General features: G+C 38.6%; 1 protein-coding gene across 5 annotated transcripts in view; it reads left to right on the top strand.

Moving 5' to 3' along the window:
- The first annotated feature begins 718 nt into the window (after positions 1–718).
- The window catches only part of CUL2 (cullin 2), a 53,127-nt gene continuing 33,702 nt past the window's right edge, over positions 719–20,143 (top strand). Inside the window, exons 1-5 of one of the 5 annotated variants that reach the window (XM_054814398.1) lie at positions 719–866; positions 4,264–4,402; positions 9,762–9,864; positions 11,686–11,780; positions 18,851–18,956. In XM_054814398.1, coding sequence (XP_054670373.1) covers positions 4,284–4,402; positions 9,762–9,864; positions 11,686–11,780; positions 18,851–18,956 — 423 coding nt within the window. In that variant the 5' untranslated portion in view covers positions 719–866; positions 4,264–4,283. Of the gene's footprint in view, positions 1,078–4,263; positions 4,403–9,761; positions 9,865–11,685; positions 11,781–18,850; positions 18,957–20,143 lie in introns of all 5 variants that reach the window. The other 4 variants (XM_054814399.1, XM_054814400.1, XM_054814397.1 and 1 more) reach the window with 4 other exon arrangements.

The raw sequence follows: 20,143 nt of genomic DNA, 5'->3' as shown, positions 1-20,143 counted from the left end.
CACACAGGTGTCTGCACAACCACATACAGGCCGTCTCTGACGCGGAAAATACGTGCGCTCACAGCACGTGAAGACGTTAAACTACTTTGTCTCCACGGTGATTTTACTTAGTTATTTCGAGTTAAAAACTTTTTGTTGCTGTTTTCCGCCACGGAGCCCAAGGAGACGGCAAAGCCCGCGGCGGGCGCTGGGTTGAGGCAGCTGAAGCGGGCGGGCGGCCAGAGCCGGGGCGGCCCTGCACAGTATCCCCAGGGCATGGGGCCTTTTTCACTTCAGCCGGTGCTGGACGCGGCTTATTCGGGGTCGGAAGTTCCTGCGGGGAGCCGGGGGCGGGCAGACGGCCGCCCGCTCCCTGCGCACCTCTCCGCGGTGGGACGGGGACACCTTTACGGGAAGAGAAACCTCCTCAGACGAACCCCTGGGGACCGAGACAACCTGCGCCCGGGGGAGGGACCCCGCACAGGGCTTGGCCTCCCCGGCGCCTGCGGAGCCGCAGAGGGGACCAGAGGAGCGGCCTATGCAGCACCGACTCGCTGCCCGCCACCGCTCCATTCGGGGCGGCGCGGCGACCCCAGCCTCTCGCCCCTAGCGGGAGGGCAACGCGCATGCGCGGAAGAGGACTCGTCACCAATGGAGGAGCAACGCGTGCGCGGGGGCCCAATGGGACATGCGCCATGCGGCCCCGGGTCGACTCGCTGCGGGGATTTGCGGCCGCCCGCGCTTGCCGTAGAGTGGGCTGTACCAAGCCCCTCTCCTCAGGCGGGGGGGGTGGGGTCGGAAAGTGACGGTGCGCCGGGACCCGTCGGCCCCCGCCCATCCTGTCGCCGTCGGGGAGAGCCCGGGGGCGGCGGCGCGCGGTGCGGCGGGTGAGGAAGCGGCGCGGCGGCAGCGAGGAGGGTGCGGGACCGCGCCGCACCCCGTCCCCGGCAGTGGCGGCGCCGGCGGAGGGGCGGGGCGCGAGCGGCTTGGGTAATGGCAGCGCTGTGAGGACGGAGCGGGGCAGGGACCGCGGCCGCAGGGCAGGGAGCGAGGGAGGCTGGCGGGTGGGCGTCGCTGACTCGGGCCCCTTGCCGTCAGGTAACCCCCTTCGCCCCGCACGGCCGGGAGCGCCGCCGGGCTGAGAGGGGGGAGCCCCGCGCTCGACGGGCGGGCGGCGGTCCCCGTCCCCGCGCGCTGTGGGCGGCCGGGCCGGGTGCGTGTGGGGGCGCCGAGGCCCTGCCTCCCCGCCCGCGCCGGAGCGCCTCCCGACCCCTGCCCGCCGCCCTGCGGGGTCGGGCCCGCCCCGAGCACCCGTCCCTCGGCGGTGTTTGTGTGGCAGCGCCCTCCCCCCCGCGGGGGGTTGGCGCGGCGTGGGGGGGGGGGCGCGGGCCGGGTCCTGCCCTGGGTCCTGCCCTGGCCTGGCGGGCAGGGTGTGGTGCGGCGTCTCCGGCGGGGCTGGTCATCTCTCCTCGCTGCGTCCTCAGCCGGTTTCGCTTTTGTTTTGGTGCTGAGGGAAGGTGGGAAGCGCACGTCCCCTGCCCGCGGCCTGCCGGAGGGGCCGTGGGGAGCCGGGCCCTCCCGCTGGCGCCGGGCGGGGGCGTCGGGGGCACCGGGGGGTGGTGGCAGGCAAGGCTGTTTACGTGTTTGATGCGGGTACTCCTGCCCTTGGCTGTGCACCCACCACTACCTTGTGATACTATTTCTCGAGGTTGTTAAATTGGTTGGAAATTTGGGGAATGTTTTGATGCTGGCCAAACCCCTGCATTTGTTTTTGTGAACAAATATATTCAGTATGACGGCGGTATGTTTTAAAGAATGAGGCGATGGAAGCAACATCCTTTCATTATTCTCATGTGTAAATATGTTACAACAATATCTACTTACCTTAGGGCTCGTCAAACAGGAATGGTTTCCCACTCCCTGAATAGCATAAACCCTAGGGTAGATATTCTGCTCTGCTATAATTTTTACCATGGAGGTTACTTCCATGCATACAAGACATTTAATACTCTAAGCTGGTGAGCTTGTGCACTGCAGACTCTGAAGCACAGGCTAACTCCCCAAATCCCAGCGTCTTACAGAAAAAGTTATACTGCATCTGTTAACATGTCTGTAAAACAAGTTTAAATTCATTAATTGGTATTGAAAATGCCAAATAACAGTAAACTCAATCTTTAAACTATTTAACTCCAGAATACCTTTATGATTATATGGATGCATAGTGCTTTATATATTATTAGGTTTTGGTGACACTAAACAGTGTTACTGACTCTGTGTGATGTATTGTGGGGAGGACTTTTTCTTCACGCTTCCTTTTTCCCTTCAGTTTTGCTTATCTGTGAAGGAATGGTTCTTTACCTTGGAGGTACAGGTGTATTTCAGAGAGAGCAACCTATAACATAACACTCAACAAAGTAGAACTTCATTACCACAAGAATTTCTTAGGATTCTTAGTTTTTGTGGACCATGATTATTTTTTCTTGAGGTCAGCTGAAAGTACTCATGTTTTCCAGAAGAAGAATATTAGAGCTTTTAGAAGACTGCTTTTTTTTTTCCCCTTTCTCCTAGAAGTGAGCTTTGCTGTTGTTTACTTCTACTGAGGTTCATGTTTCTTTGAAACATACATCAGTTTGTGTTTTTCAGCTTACTTTCTTTGATGCATATCTATATATCTGTTTTGTCAATTCTCACTGATTTACTGTGTAGTAAGCTGCTACTGACATACATGGATTAAAGATTTTTTTTTTTTAATTTCCAAAAGTGGTAATAGCCATGTTGCAAATATAGCAACTTAAATGTTTCTACTGACTGAAAATATTTATGCAGCACTTACTGAGCTTTAGTTATTCTTAAAGTTTCCTGTTCATAAAACCTTAGGATAATACCACTTCCTTGATATTACTTAGTTGCTACTCAGTTTCTTTATGAAATCAAAGCAAATGTGGGTTGGGTAATACATTGATTACAATTTAAACGGAAACTGTTGTGGTGCAGGTAGAGGAAAACAACCCTCTGTGGTTCCTGAATTCACAGCAGTTAAGAAGCTTGGTTAGTTAGTCAGGGTGGCATTTTGCATGCATACAGTGTAAAAGTTGCATCTGGGTTTGGTTTTTGTTTGGTTGGGGTTTTTTTTTCCTTAAACTGGGAAGCTATATATACTACAGTTTGAGAGAACTAATCTGCCTGAGGAAAAACTAAGAGCCAGTAGTGGTTAAGGTAGTAAGCTCATTGCTAAATAGTTTTCTAGTGTGACATGTGACATGATTCTTCCCCTTATGGAGGTGTGCCTCCTGTGCTTAAAATCTGTTACTGGCTTTCTTTTTTCCCTTCTGACTCTTAACTTGTCTTCTCAAATTTTCAGAGTCACTTGTCCGTCTATTGAAAATGGAAAAAGAAGTATTCTTTCTACTTTTTTTTTAGTCTTGCAATGTTGTGTTTCTCAGCAGGAACTAGACTGTGTGCACAGAGTGTCACACATCGGGTCCTTTCTAGATTAGGTGCATAGGACAGAGACAAACAGAAACAAAGAAGAGGCCTTCACAATTGTGTCTCTTAGGACCTCTTTTTTTAAATTACCTTATTATTTTCCTAGTTTTATGTCAATAATTTAATGTTGTTCTTTCAGTATTTTTGATATGAAACTACTAATACAGCTTCTGTACTTTCAAGCCATGTCTTATTTGAAAGAATTTGCTATTTGTCCTGTTGTGCAGTGCAATAAGCTGCACGCTCTGCGTAATGCTCTGTGTTTAGAAGTGTTTTCTTTTTGTCATCCAGATCAAAGCTTTCGGGTTTTGTGGCTTTTTTAATATAACACCAAAAATGTCTCATGAAAGCTTGAGGTGAACATAGGCTACAAACTGCCAGTAGTAATTTAAAATACTCTGGTAATATGTTCAGCGTGTTCCTGCCCAAAATTCTCTCGGATATAGCTGAAACAGTCTTTGCATAAAAGTGAACAAACAAAAATTTACAGGAAAGTTATTTTCTTCGTATGGCACACAAATGGGCAGCTTGGTATGGTAATGAACTTCATGAGGCATGGTGTTAGATAAATTGGTGTTATGTTATAGGCTATTCATGCAACATTAATGTTCCATTCCATAACGTTAAAAATAAGGACTTGTGAGCTTGATTTTTGGAGCGTGGGGAAGCAGGGGTGGGTGTTCTTTGTGTTGCTGTATCATGGTGTTGCAACAGCGTACAAAGTTTAAATTGAAAAATTCAAAGAAAATGTATTTTTTTAAATTATTGTGCAATGTTGTCTGATGTTTAATTCTACAGATTAACACTAAAGCCCCACAATGTCCTTGAAACCACGAGTAGTTGACTTTGATGAAACATGGAACAAACTTCTAACAACAATTAAAGCTGTTGTTATGTTGGATTATGTTGAAAGAGCAACCTGGAATGATCGCTTCTCGTATCCTTTAAGTGAAAATCTGACTTAATGTGTTTGTATGATGTGTTTAGCACGGACCAGGCGTGTGTTATGTAACAATTTCAGTGGTCCTGATTGGAAGCCTGTTGTAAGGTTGGATCTGTTATTAAGCCTGTGGGTCAGTGAATATGTTGAAAGGGATAGGAAGTTCTGCATATTTGGGAAGTATTGTATGTGAAAATCACCATGGTATAAAAAGTAAACCAGTCTGAGTTTTACTCCCTTTTAGTAGCTCTAATACTTAGCTTATGTTAAAGCTCTTCACGAAAGTACGTGCATTGAATTTCGCCTGTTCTGATAATGAGTTTTTCTTGTATGCTTAAATGTGTGTGTAGCAGGGGAAACACCTAAGACAGAGAATGCACATCTTTAAATTTGGGGGCGGTGAGTTGTTCTGTTTAAAGATGTCTGTTTCTTCTTTGCACTTCTGAGTGTACTGATGGCTACCATATTAGATATTTCTATGGCAAGGATTTATAAAAGGCCTTCTTCCTTTCCCTTCACTGTTATTGCCTCTCTATTCCTGACAGTTAAGCTGTACTTAAAAATAATTACTCTTTCTAGCTGTGATCGTATAGTCTTACTGTTCAAGTCACAACTGTATGTATAATGTTGTAGTGAAAGGTTTGTATTTTACATGTAAAATGGACTTGTAATTTTTTACAAGATTTAAGTTTCCGTGAACTTCTTTCTTTTAAAAGAAACCTAACTATTCTAACCAGTTGTACTGCGCCCTGTGTCTGTGCGTTTGTTAGCCATCACAGTGTAGTGAATAATTAGTGAATTTTAGGAGGCTTTGCAGCTGTTCTGCAGCAATTTGACTGAGTTTGGTTTAATTATAGGGGAGAAGAATAGTTTAGACTTACTTACCGATTTGTTAATTCTGGGTGAAAAAAGAAGCTTCTAAGAATATTCTTATACATAGATTTTTACAACATAAGCTTATTCTGTGTGCAGGAGCTTGACTCTAAAGTCTCTTTCTGAATGTGTTACTATTTCTCAGAATTGCTTTCCCATGTGCCTGTGTTTTGAGTGTATGCAGAAAAATTTAGTTGCTTATAGTTCTTTTGGAGCCTTGTTCTATGGTACGATAATCTTTAAGGAACTCTTTTATTTTAAAACTTGGTAATTAATTTCTGGGGGCATGAGTCTTCACCTTGTCTTTGAGTCAGGTTCAGATGACTCCAAAATTTACAGACTTTTTAAATTAATTAGTTGTGCATTTGTGTGCTGACAAATTGCACTGTAGTCATTCTTTCTGAGCAGTTTCTAAGATCTGCATGTGTCAGTCATCAGGTGGTTGGTTAACTTCTGTAGTTTAAAACTCTAAACATTTAAACAAGGACACCTAAAATATGTTGAAGTCTAAAATAATAATTGAATGAGATGTTGGATTGATTCCTATTGTCACACTGTTTCACTTAGAACTTGTTATTGTGGAGGCCTTGTACACAAGTCTGCTGTTGATCCTCTTTTGGGATTTACTCCAGTTGATTGAACATCAGAAAGGGAATACTTATGAATAGCAGACTCAGGAAGCAGTCTTGGAAGAATCATTTGGCGTGTAATTCTTAAGACCTGCCTTACTATAATTTCTTAATTACGTTCCTTGGAAAGTGGCACTTTTAGTGCCTAATTTGGCACAGGCGAGAAGAGCCTTTTGGCTTATTCTCTATGGCTGAGTGGCCTGAGGAGCTTCTGTGACTTGTAACTTCCAGCTTAAATGTTGACTGCTTAGTACTTTTGCTACCATTAACCAAACTCTGTGTTTTAACGTCAACTGCTTACTGAGTATTCAACAACTTGGGGAAACTGGTAGTTCTATACAGATGGTGTGAAAGGTTTTTCCAGGTTTTAAATATATAAAGAAAACTAAAGTATTAATGATATATTTTAGGAAGTTGTGGCATTTAAAAAAATACATCATCTTGTTCTTTGTTAGCTTTTTATTCTCTGTTAAATTCAAGCTATCTGTTATTAAACGTCTGCAGGGATTTTAAATGAAATGTCATATTAACTATTTTTCTTGCTGCTTAACAAGCACAATAAAAAGGTGCCATAATTTGAACTATGTGCTAATGAAGTTCATACAGGTTATTTCATTGATTATAGTACCACCTGATCTTTGTACTCTCTCCATAGGTGAAACGATGTGGAAACAAAAGATAAGATACAGCAAAGAATCATGATTTCAGTCTGCAGCGGTGTATTTTAAGAGGTGTTTGCTTTCTCTTGTGCTGCTTGAGACAGCCGAAATCAAATGGTGTATGCAGACTAATAATATTTTAGGGGTGTGAGGCTTGTACTGTGCATATCCCACTTCTAGAACTAATTTTTGTCTCACTGCTTCCCCAGAGCTTGTTTGTCTTGAACATAGCGTTTTCTTTGTAACCCTGATGGTAATTTTATTGTTAAACATAGCTTGTCTTTAAATATAGCTTATATCTCAAACTTGAAATGCTAGAATGGGAATGAGCTGGGAACCACAACTGTGTAAGAGTTAAAATCTTCTGGAAAAGATCAGTTGAAAGACTGTATGTCACTTTATTTAAACTGTGAGTCATCTTGAGCCACCTTTGACCTTCAGATTTCCTTTCAGGTTCTCTGCAGAAAGAAGTGTTTCTGGAGATGTTTCATTGTCTGGAAAATGAGTGACAGTTATGTCTCTCTTTAAGATATAATTTACAATAATTTGATTATTATCAATGCTTTGTATAATTTTTAAGACTTGCTTCTAACTGTTCAGTAGGCTAGGGAGTGCTCTTTAGGTTAAGAGACTGATCAAGCTTGACTAGAGAGTGGTAGTTCATTTGTACTTTGATAACTACCTTTTAGCAGTAGAGCTTTTCTGAACAGGTAGAACATCAGGATCTTCCCATTGTTGTCTTGGGTTTTCCACCAACCAAATAAATAGGATGAACAGTACCCAGGGAGGAAGGTCGCTGTACTGCAAACAGAATTATTTTAAAAGTATGCAACGTGGCCACCTGCCTCTTTTCATTTTTCTGCATGTTTGTTCTCTCTCCTCTAATCCCCTATTTTACAAGGATTCTGTGATGAACCGGAAACTTATAAACATGTATCTTTAGCATAAGAACCAACCCAAAGATCAGGAAGAGTAAATAAAGTTCAGACTATCATGATTCTTTCTGACTGTGAGTCCTCAAGTGCTCCACGAATTTTGATTCTGTTACAGAGGAAGACCAACAATCACAGGAATTTTCCAAAAGCTCTACTTCTATCTTCTAGAAAAGGTCTATTCAAAACCTTCTGTTAATATATGGTCTTAACTAGATGCTTTTTTAACCCTGAGGACAGTATTTGTGATTTGGTTTTTTTAATGGCCTTGGATACAGTATTTTCTTGTTGATGTTCTCCCCCCCCCCCCCCCCCAGTTTGGAATTGTTTCAGTTTCCTATTGCTGGGTAATGCCCCTCAAATAGCAACTGCTGGAGCACTTAAACGGCACAAGGCTTTTGATGGTCTTGTTCTCAGCACAGAGTGAAGGCCCCTAAGCAGCAGTTTGGCTTCAGCTTCCTTTGACCTTTCTCACCTTGCAAAACTATGTGCTGAACTAGAAAGACAAATGGCTTTCACCATTAAAGATAAACTATTGAATAGCAAAGGCTTCTTCCTGATCTTTTAAGGGACAGCAGCACAGAAAAAAATGTGCTTTAAGTTTATGAAGTAGAATACCAGTGATGACTAACGATACATCTCCTTGAAAGGTGTTTTGTTTGTTTTTTTTTTTTTAAGAGTTTCACAACATTTTGAACAGTACACTTAAATTTGGATTCTGGACTGAAAGATGAATAAGCTAGCACAAACTGAGCAAGAATGTGAACCTTCTGTAGCTAAGCTACTCTGTAATGTGTTTTTGAGACTCATGGTAGCTCTTTTGTGTAGAAATCCAGAGAAACTTAGTATCCAGCAAGTAGAATTTGGTGTTGGATTTTTATCATTTGACTGATACAGGAAAATGTGTGAGGTGAATTCTGATACAAGGAGAATTCTGATAAAGGTGATCTATATGGATGAAATAACTGTACTTAAGATTAGACTCTGATTAGTCTCTCTGAGATTCCATTTGCCAAATAAAGGCTTTTTCCATTTAGTTGTCCTAGGTCAGTGTCTTCTCTGTTTTGAGTAGTACTTCTATATAAAAAATGAAATGTGCTTTTAGGAAAAACTGTGTGATGAAAGCTTGGCACTGTAGAGTAAGCAGGTGACTTGTCAACTGTCCTTATGTCTTGTACCTCCTTTTACACAGGCATGTGTTTTTTTTTTAAGGTAGACTGGAGGAAAGCAGATCTATTGTCTTAATTAAAGAGCTTACCTTAATCTAACTAAATCATTATTTCTAGCATGGCTGGTTTTATAAAATGTCTAGACTTAGCAGATAAGCATGACATTTTGAAGTAATTTTTGCAGAACTATTTTATTTCCCACAGTTGTTCACCTGAAGTTTGACTTAATCCTTGCTTGACTTTTCTGAAAGCAAATTTCTTAATCATAAATTCTTTTCCTGATGAAGTATCAAGTGACTTTTTTTTTAAACTTGATATAAACCTTAAAAAATGCAGAGCTGTAGCTCTACAAGATACAGGGACAAAACCACTTTAAGAGGTTTAACTGTTTGCTGCTGACCATTTAAGTGAGAAAGTATAACTGTTTTGTGTGACTGTGATCTAAACAGGATTACTGAAATTATAATAATGGTTAAAAATAAAACAAAGTTTTTGCATCCACACCACCATTGTGATGATTTAATTTCCAGTGTCCCACAGTTTGCTGGTTTTTTTTTTTTACCTGTGCAGTTGGGGGGAATATGCAGGGGCAGTAAATTGTTTTGGACTTGGGGGAGGAAAACATGAAATCAGCTTTGCTTCATGTTTGCTCCATGCTTGGCTAATCAGATTCTTAACCTAATTAGTGCTTCTTTCCATTATCTGATAAGAGTATAAGTTTCACATTGGCTGCAGATACAGAGGAAGAATTTTGGATGAAAGCTGCATTTTTACTTTGGGATAATAATATATTATTCATAGATGGCAAATAAGTGGTAGAAGCCATGTCAGTGTGGGGCTACCAGAAGTTCTAGAATCTTAGCTCTAGCATTCCCTCACCTTCCACTACTTAAAATTTATTGTTGACACTGAAAACTTAGATTCTTCACAAATCAAGACTTAGACTAATTTCAAAAAAATGATCCATTTTATCTTTTGTAAAAAAAAAAAAATCTAAAATGCCTGTGTGGGAATAAAAAAGGTTCTGTAAATCTTAAATTTTGTTGATAAGTCTTCACACTTTAAGCAGATACAGACCTTGACTCTGAGCCCAGAGACATTTATGCTTTGTGTGTGGCCTATCCTGAACCTCTTGGAGAGAGACTTTATACTGAGACAAAAATTTTTCTGGAAAATCATGTACGCCATTTGCACAAGGTAACCTATACAGTTACTTATGTACATATAGGTATTGTTTGTCCTTTTTTGACCTTAGGGAGGGGTTTTGTTTGTTTTGTAAATCACAGATGACAAGAGTTAGAGACAAGCGTGTGTGTATATATATCTGATATATGCAACACATATATCATACAACACTGTGGTGCGTGTGCAACACAAGAACTTTCTTTTTAAGCCAAAAATTATGGTTTATACAAAATATTTGTTGGCTCTAAAAGTAAGTTCGTTCTTTTCTGTTGAATGCTTATAATCAAACGAATTGCAGAAATGTCTTAGTTTTCCAAATGTGCTAGAGTTTGGCATTAGCCTTCTGTTACATCAAAAAAATATCTATTCTAGTGTCTTGGAAACTGATTGTATATACTCTACTAAAGAAAACTTCTGAAATATGTGGGAAATAAAGTAGCAAATACTTGGGAGGGGAGGAAGTAATGACAAATTATTTATTATGACAAATAACAATACTTGTATGCCTATGTAGCTGTGAATTAACTTCTGTCTCATCAGCTAAGACAGCCATTTTCAGTAGAAACATGATTCATCATGTTGAATATATAGGGTGGATGAACAGTGTCTCCTTATATTTCAGTAAAAAGAGAAGTAGATTTAAATAAGTTGTCTGCCTGTCTTTGTAGAGGGAATGAAGAATTGCAGATTCTGGATAGTACTGCTAAATGACTTGATGCTATTTTTTGAGCTTAGGTAATTGTGTATTTGACAAGATAGGCTGGGCATCTTAATGGGTAGTTCCACTGGTTGCAGAGAGGATACCTCTGACAGGTTGGTAGACTAAATCAGTTCACTAAACTGGTAGATAACTTGGCCAAAAAAAGTTGTTCTTCATTTATTTAGTGAGCTGAATGAGCTCACTTAGGATAATGAGACAGGTGCCAGCACAGTAGAAGCTATGGGAAGTAGCAGAAAGCATATATACGTTTTTTAAATTGGCTATCCACCATTTGTCTTTGAAATAATGTTGGAAAACCTTTGCTAAATTCATACTGCAGAGGAAAGCATTCCAATTCTGTTTTGTCTACTAGCTTTCCTCTTTTACGTTATTTTTGCATAGACTTCTTTGCTTCTTAAGCCAAAGTTTAAAATTACATATTCTAGAGAGAATTATAGTTGAATTCATCCTCCTTCACAAATCATACTAATTAGTTTAAATTGTTGAACTTATTCCTTTGATGTATGAATATATTTTGAGAAGTTCAATGCATCAGCAACTTCTTAGATGACGATTCGCTTAAATCTAGGCCCAAATCTTTTGGAATTTACAGGACTTAAGCTGTTTACGTTTGCGTAAATCTGCATTTTGTTAAACTTGTTTTATTCCAGGATTCTTGTTAAGTATAAGGGCTTGTCTAACCAGTAAGACATACTGATTTTAAGTGGTTATAGTTAGGCAACTCCTCCAGTGTGCATGTGGCTGCATGAATTGCAAATTCATCTGTCAGTGAGGGAATAGTTATGCCAGTTATCCCATCAGTATTCTTCAAGCAAGTATTTCTGTAAAGACGAATAGAAAATAATACATTATAGAGATTGTTCTTTTTAAATGCAAAATAAAGCAACTTCAGGTGTTGTAGCTGGCTTACCAAAACTTCGTAGTATGAAGATTTGTTAGTTTTCTGGTCATTGCAACAATGTTATTTTTAGACTGATTAATGCTTAGGCATGGTCTTGATTTTGAATATATGATTGTTATTCCAAAATGATAATCCTGTTATAACTTTCTGTGTATGTATGCTATGTTCATACTAATTTTAGTGGGGGGCGGGGGTGTGTCTTCCTTCACAGAGAGTTCTGGAAGCTGAAGAACAAGTACTGGTTATGTATCACAGATATTGGGAAGAATATAGCAAAGGGGCAGACTATATGGACTGTTTATACAGGTAAGCTTTGCAAATGAGTTGTTACGCTTTTGAAATGATTACAGTGATCTTCACTTAAGTCTAAGAATGTCACTTAAGGAGAGCAATAGCCGAATGTGCTCCAGGTCAGTTTTGGAGAGAATATAGTTATGGTAGCAGGATATCAGAAAAAAGGAATAATGCTCCAACAGATTTTTCTGTGCACTGGTCCCTACCACTGAAGCAGTTGCCTAAGATGATACCTACTATTTTTTCATTACTTATATATTCTACCTCCATTGTTTCTGATGTTGCAGCGCCAAATACGTTGGTGCTAATCAATTCTGCAGTGAAGTACCTCATACTCCTAGGTGTTTTTCTACAAGGATGGCATTGTACTGAAGTGTCCACTTGAGCCAGCATGGTTTGTTTCAAAGCTTAGCCGTGTACCTTGGCAAAACTACAGTTTTCTCTTCCAGAAGAGCCTTTCAGACAAGGCTATATGCTCTTTGGGTCCTTTCTTTTCAGGTGAATGTTTGAACTGCAGGGATTGGAGAGGGAGTGAAAATTTCTCCCTATTTTTTTTTCCTGAGAACTTCAGAAACTAATAGACTGTATACAGGCAATCAATTTTACAGGGTTTTTTTCAGTAGATTACAGCCAAGTCTATAAATAAAAACACAGCTAACTTGTTATTTTTGTACTTCTACTGTTTCCCGAATCACAAGCGTATTTTGTTGCTACTGGTGATAGCTTAAGCATATAAAACTCAGCCATTCATGAGTTGCTAGAATTATGACTATGTTGATATGGCTTTGAATTTACTAGAATTTGGATTTTAATTCCACTCTGACTGTAGGTTGAACATTCTAGTGTCTGTTATGCCTGTCATACCCAGGAGGTAAAAATAACTTATGAGGCACTGTTCAATATTGTACTTATTTGATGGGGTGATGTGAAGATTTACAAAGGTTTTCAAGACCTTTACTATTATGTTAGGAGACGTATGTATGATCTTGTAGAATCTGTTAAATTATCCCTAGCAATCTGGGAACACATGTGATAGAGTCCATCCTGGGCTTGCAAACTTTAGTTCCATAATTTGTCTCTGACTTAACTGGAGAGTTGATACAAGGGAAAAAAAAAAATCCTATTTAATGTATATGAATCTCACTGATTCTGCTTTGTGTAACAGTTTTTCTGAGCACTTGAGTGTTTCTGGTCATAAACCAACAAAATACTTCTCCAGCAGCGTGAACCTGATTTTTTATTTTATTTTTAAACAAGCTAGGACATTTTTTGTCCAGACACTTTTTATGCACATGAACCAACCTGTACATATATATAAGCTCAGTAGAGTGGTATTCATATATCAGTGAAGCTAAGTTCCTAAACTTCGAAGTTAGTTATTTCATGCCAACTCTGCCCATTCTAACTCTTCTTCCTGCTTTGCATATGGTGTTTTGGTCTAGAAAATGTACTTGTTAGGTGTTCTGTTGGAAATAATTTTACCGCAAAGTTATATCTTCTTTCTTTGTGTTGAAATTCTGAGTTTTGTCATATACTTTTAAAAGTCACTGAAGGGTATGACTGTGAAAGTATGATTTTTCTTTTCAATAATAAAACATACATTGTAATGGGAACTAAAAGACCTTCTCACATGAAGGCAAGAAATAATTCAGTGCTTGATTAGTAGAGTCATAATGACTTTCATGCATTGGAAACACTTCATTAAGTGTTGTGTCACTTTTTTGGTTTTTTGAGAGTGTGTTTTGAGTGAAAGTACTTCTGAAGATGGTAAGAAGATATTCTGGTTCTTTATAAATCAGTTTGGGTTATTTTCTTACTTGCACACCTGCTCTCAAAAAAGCACCATAAATTAGTTGACTCTGTGTTATCCCAGGATATAATTTGTATAATTCTTCCAGCAATAAAAACTAATTAATCTTTACAGCTAGTAATCTTAATGTTGTTTTTAAGTTTTAAAGAAATCTATTTAAATAGGCTCACATCTCTGCTTCTTAAACCTTCTACCCTGATAGGTAATATTTGAAACACTACTAAAGTGTGAGACACACTATTTTTGAGCAAAATGTATAAAATGCAAGACCAATCATGTGACTGGCAATGCAGCCAAATGTTTTATTTGGTGTTGATTTTGGTTTGTTTTTTTCACCCACTCCCCTGGGTGTGTTTTGCTAGGAAAACAAATTTGGATTCAGTTTGAAAACTAAAATCCCATATGTGCTTGATTAAACCAAGGTGATAAAACTGATGGAATAAGGAACACTTGATGTTAAATAAACTTTAGTTGTTTTTGTTAGTTCTGATGATAAATATAGTAGATAAAAACAGTGCTGAACATTGGGGCTTAATAGTATCTTAGTGCTTTTTTCATAGGTAATCATACTTGTAAAAAATCTGTTTTGTGTACCTTTATTTCAAGTAATTGGAGGGTTTTCTTGTAAAAAAAAAATTAAAGGTTTTTTTAAGAACAGCTCAAGTTTAAAAATCTCATAATAAAATCCTGAAAACTAAACACATATAGTGCAGGCTTTGCTTTGTTTTGATTTGGTTTTTTTTTGAATGCTTCTGATAATAGTAGCATATTAATGTATAGTAATTTTTAGTGCTTTAATCTTAGGTATCTTTCTTTTTGTACTTCTATGTGAAACATTTTCCCTTTCATGATCAAACTTCAGCCAGTTTTGTTATGATAAGAGTAATTTATATTCCAATTCAAAGCATAATGTCACAGTAACCTGTAACAAAATTCAAACTAATATTAATTCCAGTCCCCTTCTCATTTTAAGTGCTAAGAAGCTGCTGCTTTTAATCTTGCTTACCAGTTATGTACCTTAATAAATATGGGGAAGATTTAAACAAGCAAGAAGTCCCATCAACATTTGAAACCTAACATTAATGATCATCTGTGCTTAAGAGTGAATCAGAACAGATACTGGATTATGAAAATTTCCAGTGCTGAGTACTTGTATGTGTACACTACTAGACACGTTAAAGCATTCTGCTTGTATAAAGCACAGTGGTTCTGCTGCTTTTAGTATAGCACTTGTGAAGTCACCATAGCATGTTTTCATTGAAACATTCTTTAAAAAAAGTAGGTGTGAACAAACCTCTGAAGGTCATCCATTTCAACCTTATGCTCAGAGTAGGGCTAGCTTCAAAGTTAAACCAGGTTGCTTAAGGTTTTGCCGAGTCAAATTCTGAGCTCCTTCAAGGACAGAGAATTTGCTGCCTTTGAGCAGCTTGTTTTTTAGAATGAGAGTAATCGAGCACTAAAATTTTCCTGTATGTCTGTTTGGAATTTGTCATGCTGCAACTTGTGTCCACAGCTTCTTGTCTTTTCTCTGTGCTTCTCTGAGAAGAGTTTGTCTTCATCTTGTCTGTCTCATGCTCTGCACCCTAGCTATTTCAGTGAGCTTTCTCTGGACTCTCTTCCATTTGTCCAGAGCTGTTGTATTTGAGTACTCAAAACTGGTCATGATATTCCAGGCATGTCCTCACAAGTGCTGAGGGAACAATCGCCTGCCTCAACTTGCTGGTACACTCTTGCCAGTGGAGCCAAGGAGGTGGTTGGTTCGCTGTTGGCTCCGCAAGACAAACTGCTAACTTAGCATCCACCCCTGAGCAACACTGTTCATAACTGGTCCCTGGATAGATTTGACACCGCTGACCACATGAATGCACATGGAGATTATTGAAAACATTAATACAATTGCTAATTCCTATTATACAGAAAGGTACCCATTTATAACTGTCATGTGGTTGCGTACTCATTCTGTAGCTTGCAAAGCAATTTAATTGTGCAAGTGGTATATTGAAGAGAATCTTAAAGCCAAACTGAATGCCTCTGACAACTAACTGTAATAATTAGTCCTAGCTAATTAGTTATGTTTTTTTAATTGTCTCCTGTACATCAGAAGAGCGAATGATACTGCCATATAGGGTCTTTATCCATTTCTCTGTCCCTGAGCACTCGCAGTGTCCTGTGAAAATCATTAGCGGGGTTCTCTCAGTGCAAATTTCTGAAAGCAGTTCCCTCAGCACTTGGTCAGGTTTATTCCTGTGTACTGTTCTGCGCGGCTCACGTGCCATAGCAGTCTGACTGTGTGTGTAGAAGGGGGCAGGGGGAGGGGTGGAAAAAGAGTGGTCACTCAAAAGTTTCTTCTTTATCTTTGGAAAGCTTTCAGATGAGGAAAAAAAATTAATAGAGGGAGTCTCCCATTTTTGCTTTAAAAAAGTATGGTACTTCTAGAAATATATATAATCACGTGTGTTGTTTTGTGGTATCATATAATGAATGGACAGAGACTTAAAGGAGGTAAATTCTTTTGGCTTTATCATGGAGAACGTAAGAAAATAACCGGGAGCTGACTTGAGACAGGTACGCTCTTAGGTTTATTACATTCAAGCTAAATTTCACAATGTCTGTTTTGCCAACACTAATATTTGTTTCTTATCCAGGAGTGTGTAATTAAAATTACTAAAACCAAATAAAACATTAAAAGAAAAAAATACGCATCTAATCTTTCTGACAAGGCTTTGCAAAGTCTGTCCCCACAAGGACATTGTGGGCTATTGAGATGTGGAAACATTGTTTTGAGAGCATGGTCATTGTATCTAGAATAGTAATCTGTGGTTAGAGTATTGTCCTTGGTTGATTTAAAAGTACCAAATACATGGAAGTTACCAGGTAACCTGTCCCTCAATAATTAGCTACCCTTCTAATTGTTAAATTAGTTCTTGCAGTTTGGTTTTTTCTAAATTCTTCGTGAAAGAACTTATCCTTTTATTTCGTTGAATTACCAAGTCCTTTGTATCTGAAAAAATTTGCCCACGAAAATATTCATGTATCAACTCCTTTCCAGTGTTTAGATGGAACACTGTCTTTAGTATTCCACTGTAAACTAGGTATTTGTTTTGAATGAGTCTTGTAATGCTCTTCTAAATTTCAAACTTTTTGACTTCTTTCTACAGTGGAAACTTGGTGGGTGTGTTTTGAGGTTTGGGTCCTGAAAGAGATATTGCTTTGCTAATACCATGAAGGGAAACAAACCTCAATTTTCTCATCTTGTTTGCTGTTTTCCTTGTCAGTAAAGCATAAACCTGCACAGGTGCACTCAAGTAATTGGGCCTGAGCTGTGTGACCAGGTGTTTCAAACTTTCACCTGAAAGCTTTATGTCAATATTAGCAAGAGTCTGTGGGTAATTTGTGGTATTATCAATCCATGCCCAGTCCTTGTCTCCACAGTAAGTTACAGATGAACCTTGTGGATTGTCTTCTGAAAGTAAGAAATACAGATGAAGTATTTGAAGTAGTTATTAAAGGTGAAAAATGGTTTATGACTTGAGTGGAGAAGTTGATTTGAGATTATACTGTTTCCACCTCCTTTGCAGTTATTTGTTTGTGTTGGTTCTGGAAGTTGATGGTAAAAGTAGGTGAAGAGGACAGGAAATGTGGGCAAACTTGGTTTTGGTTTTGAGGCAGAGTGTGGTGATGCTCTTGCCGTGAGTGGTGGTTCTTGCCACTGCCTGTTTGCCTGAATCAGGTGGGTCTCTGCAGGGGTACCCAATCTAGGTCAAACTTGTTTGTTTACTTGTGGCTACATTAGTTTTAAGATGGGTCAGTTGCCCAATCTGAGAAAGCATGTACTGGTGGAAGGGAGAGGGTGCGAATAGGAGAGCATAGGGCTTTTCCTTTTTAGCAAGCTTAACAGGAAAAAGCAGAATGGCAGCTGCTGGCTTTGTTCACGTGGTGGGGTGGGGGCAATATCATCAAGCAGCATGCCTGCTTAAGGCTTGTTTTCCAACTATTCTGGATGTCCACACAAGTTTTGTATGAAATGGCAAGCCTGTAGCCTTCTACACAGACCTACATTTACAGTTTATGATGGTTATTGATGGTACCAGAGCAGTTTACAGTACTCAGAGACTCTGGAGTCTGAAAGTAGGTTAGGCCACTGTATTCCAGTTTGTCACCACTGCACTATCACAAGTCTTCCTTCTTTGGACTCTGTCCTGAATTCTTTCGGTTTCACAGATTTTCATAGTGTGTTTCTCCTTCTCTTCTTTGCTTGTCGTTTGCCTTCCTACCCAAAGTGTTCAGACATCACTAGTCTAGTGAAGCCTGAATCTCTTAAAGCACTTCAGCAGTCTGGCTCTCTTCAGTGTCTGAAAGTGGACATCTCAAAATTGCTAGTTGGATTGGAATTTTTAAAAAAATATTGTTACCTCATTTAAGCACTAGCATAACAAATATTATAGGTGTAGTTATGAAAGATATTAGACATTTTTCCCCAGTCATCTGGGAAAGAGAAGGAGAATAGTTTTAGTTTAAAAATATTATTGTATTCCTTTTAAGGGAATACTGAGAATTAAGAAGGACGTTTCATCAGGTTTCACACAAACCATTTTCTGCTCTTTATAAAAACTATGCATACAATAGTAAATACTAAAATAAAGCATTTATAACATTTTCTCTTTCATAACTGTTAATTAAAATAATTTCTGCAAAGTTTTCTCTTAGCTTTAAAATTTGTAACATAACTGTTTGCTAGTTATCATGGCCTGAGTAAGGGACATAACTGACAAAAATTTGTGCTGTAAAAATTGGCATTATTTTTGTGTTGTAGTCTGAGAGAAATGCAAAATAATAAACAGTACAGGTAGAAGAAAATAAATTTTACTTAAATATCTGATACTCAGGAACCTTCTTCTATCACTAAAAATAAGCAAACTACTATCACTGATACTACTTGTCTGCTCAGAATTTAGCAGTTATTTTGCATATACATGTATGTGTAATATGGCAGCGTATGTTGGATTCTTACACAAGTATATTGCACACCAAGAAAATGCTGTATCAGGCTACTGTTTGATATCTCAGTTACTAACACTGTACTGTTTTAATATGATGTAAGGTCTTTTAAATTGAAGTCATTTATATTTTAAGAATTTCCTACAGATAGCAATGGCATTGGTTAAAAGAGGTTATCTTTTGTGATGTGGAATACATTATACAATTCCAAATCTATTTTTAAAAAATAGTTTAACTTTTGCCTGTTTTCATTAGATTATCTTTATTTCTATAGGTACCTCAACACACAGTTTATTAAGAAGAACAAATTGACTGAAGCTGACCTTCAGTATGGTTATGGAGGGGTGGATATGAATGAACCATTGATGGAAATAGGAGAGGTAGGTATCTCTGAAAGTGGGAGTGGATATAGACTTTATTCAGAAGTGCTACAAATTCAGCTTTGTCCTTTTGAATTTTGACTTTTCTGTGCCACAGAATCTGAATAGTTAAATGCAGTAAATGATGTAAGCACTGAACCTTTTGTAAAATGAGTTACAGTTTTGATGTAGAAAAATATAATGATCTAGGGGGAAAAAAGCAAATATGAAAACTATTGGAGAACTTCAGCTTAAAATGTGGTAATAGATACCACTTTGCAAAAAAACTTTGGTTTATTAAGTGACACTACTATCTAGAAAATATTTTGAAGAAGCAGTACTTTTGTTTTTGGAAACCCTTGAAATACTATTTTTAGGCTTCAATTTCTTGATGTCATGAAGTGTAACAGCTTTTTGAGATTAGTCTTGTGTACATCTTATTTTCTAATGCAGGCTATTTTGTACTTCTATTGTAGCAACTTGGATAGAGATTTTGAAAGAAAAAGTAGACATTCTGTGCACAAAAATATAATATAGGGAGGGCTTATCTTTAAAAAAAAAAAAATTTGAGGCAAGCACAAGGGTGTTGACACAGTTACTAATGTAAGTTGGAGAGGCCGAGAGTCATTTTTAAATACCTAGAAAATGAAAAAAAATTGTCAGTAGTAGAACTATATTGTGAGATACCACCCTCTGCTCTTCAGCTATGCAGAAGTGAAGTATACATCATTTCTGTCACTTCATTAAATATAAGAAAGTAAAATGAAAAAAACAATTTTACAGTAAAAAAACGCTTTTGAATTTTTCAAAACAAAGTGTGTCAATATGTCTTTAAGAAGATTTTGAAAACACCTTTTCAGCCTGAATCAGAGCAAAACTGCAATCCTGAATACAGCTGAGTAGAAACTTTGAATGCTTGTCTGTGTGGCTGTTTGCTTTGTGTCTGTATGTATACACGCTGCTAGCTGCAGAATTAATTTTATTCTGTCATTCTCTGTAGTGGTGTATTGTTTTTTTCTTTTCCTATTTGCCTTTTTCTCTAAAAGGGAAGTGAACACTTTGTCTCTTTTTTTTTTTTTTTTGAAAGCTAGAGAAAATGCTTTTTTTCTTTTTCTTTAGTGTCAGAAGTTGACCTGTGAATGATTAGTGTTCTAGCTCTGATTTCATTATTTTAAGTAGGAGATCTCTGCTGCCTTTAGTTAAGAGTA

The sequence above is a fragment of the Grus americana genome, chromosome 2, assembly GCF_028858705.1.
Source record: "Grus americana isolate bGruAme1 chromosome 2, bGruAme1.mat, whole genome shotgun sequence".
In the NCBI taxonomy this organism is placed as follows: Eukaryota; Metazoa; Chordata; class Aves; order Gruiformes; family Gruidae; genus Grus; species Grus americana.
Note: the sequence above shows the minus strand (reverse complement) of the source record. Positions and strands in the feature narration are given on the sequence as shown.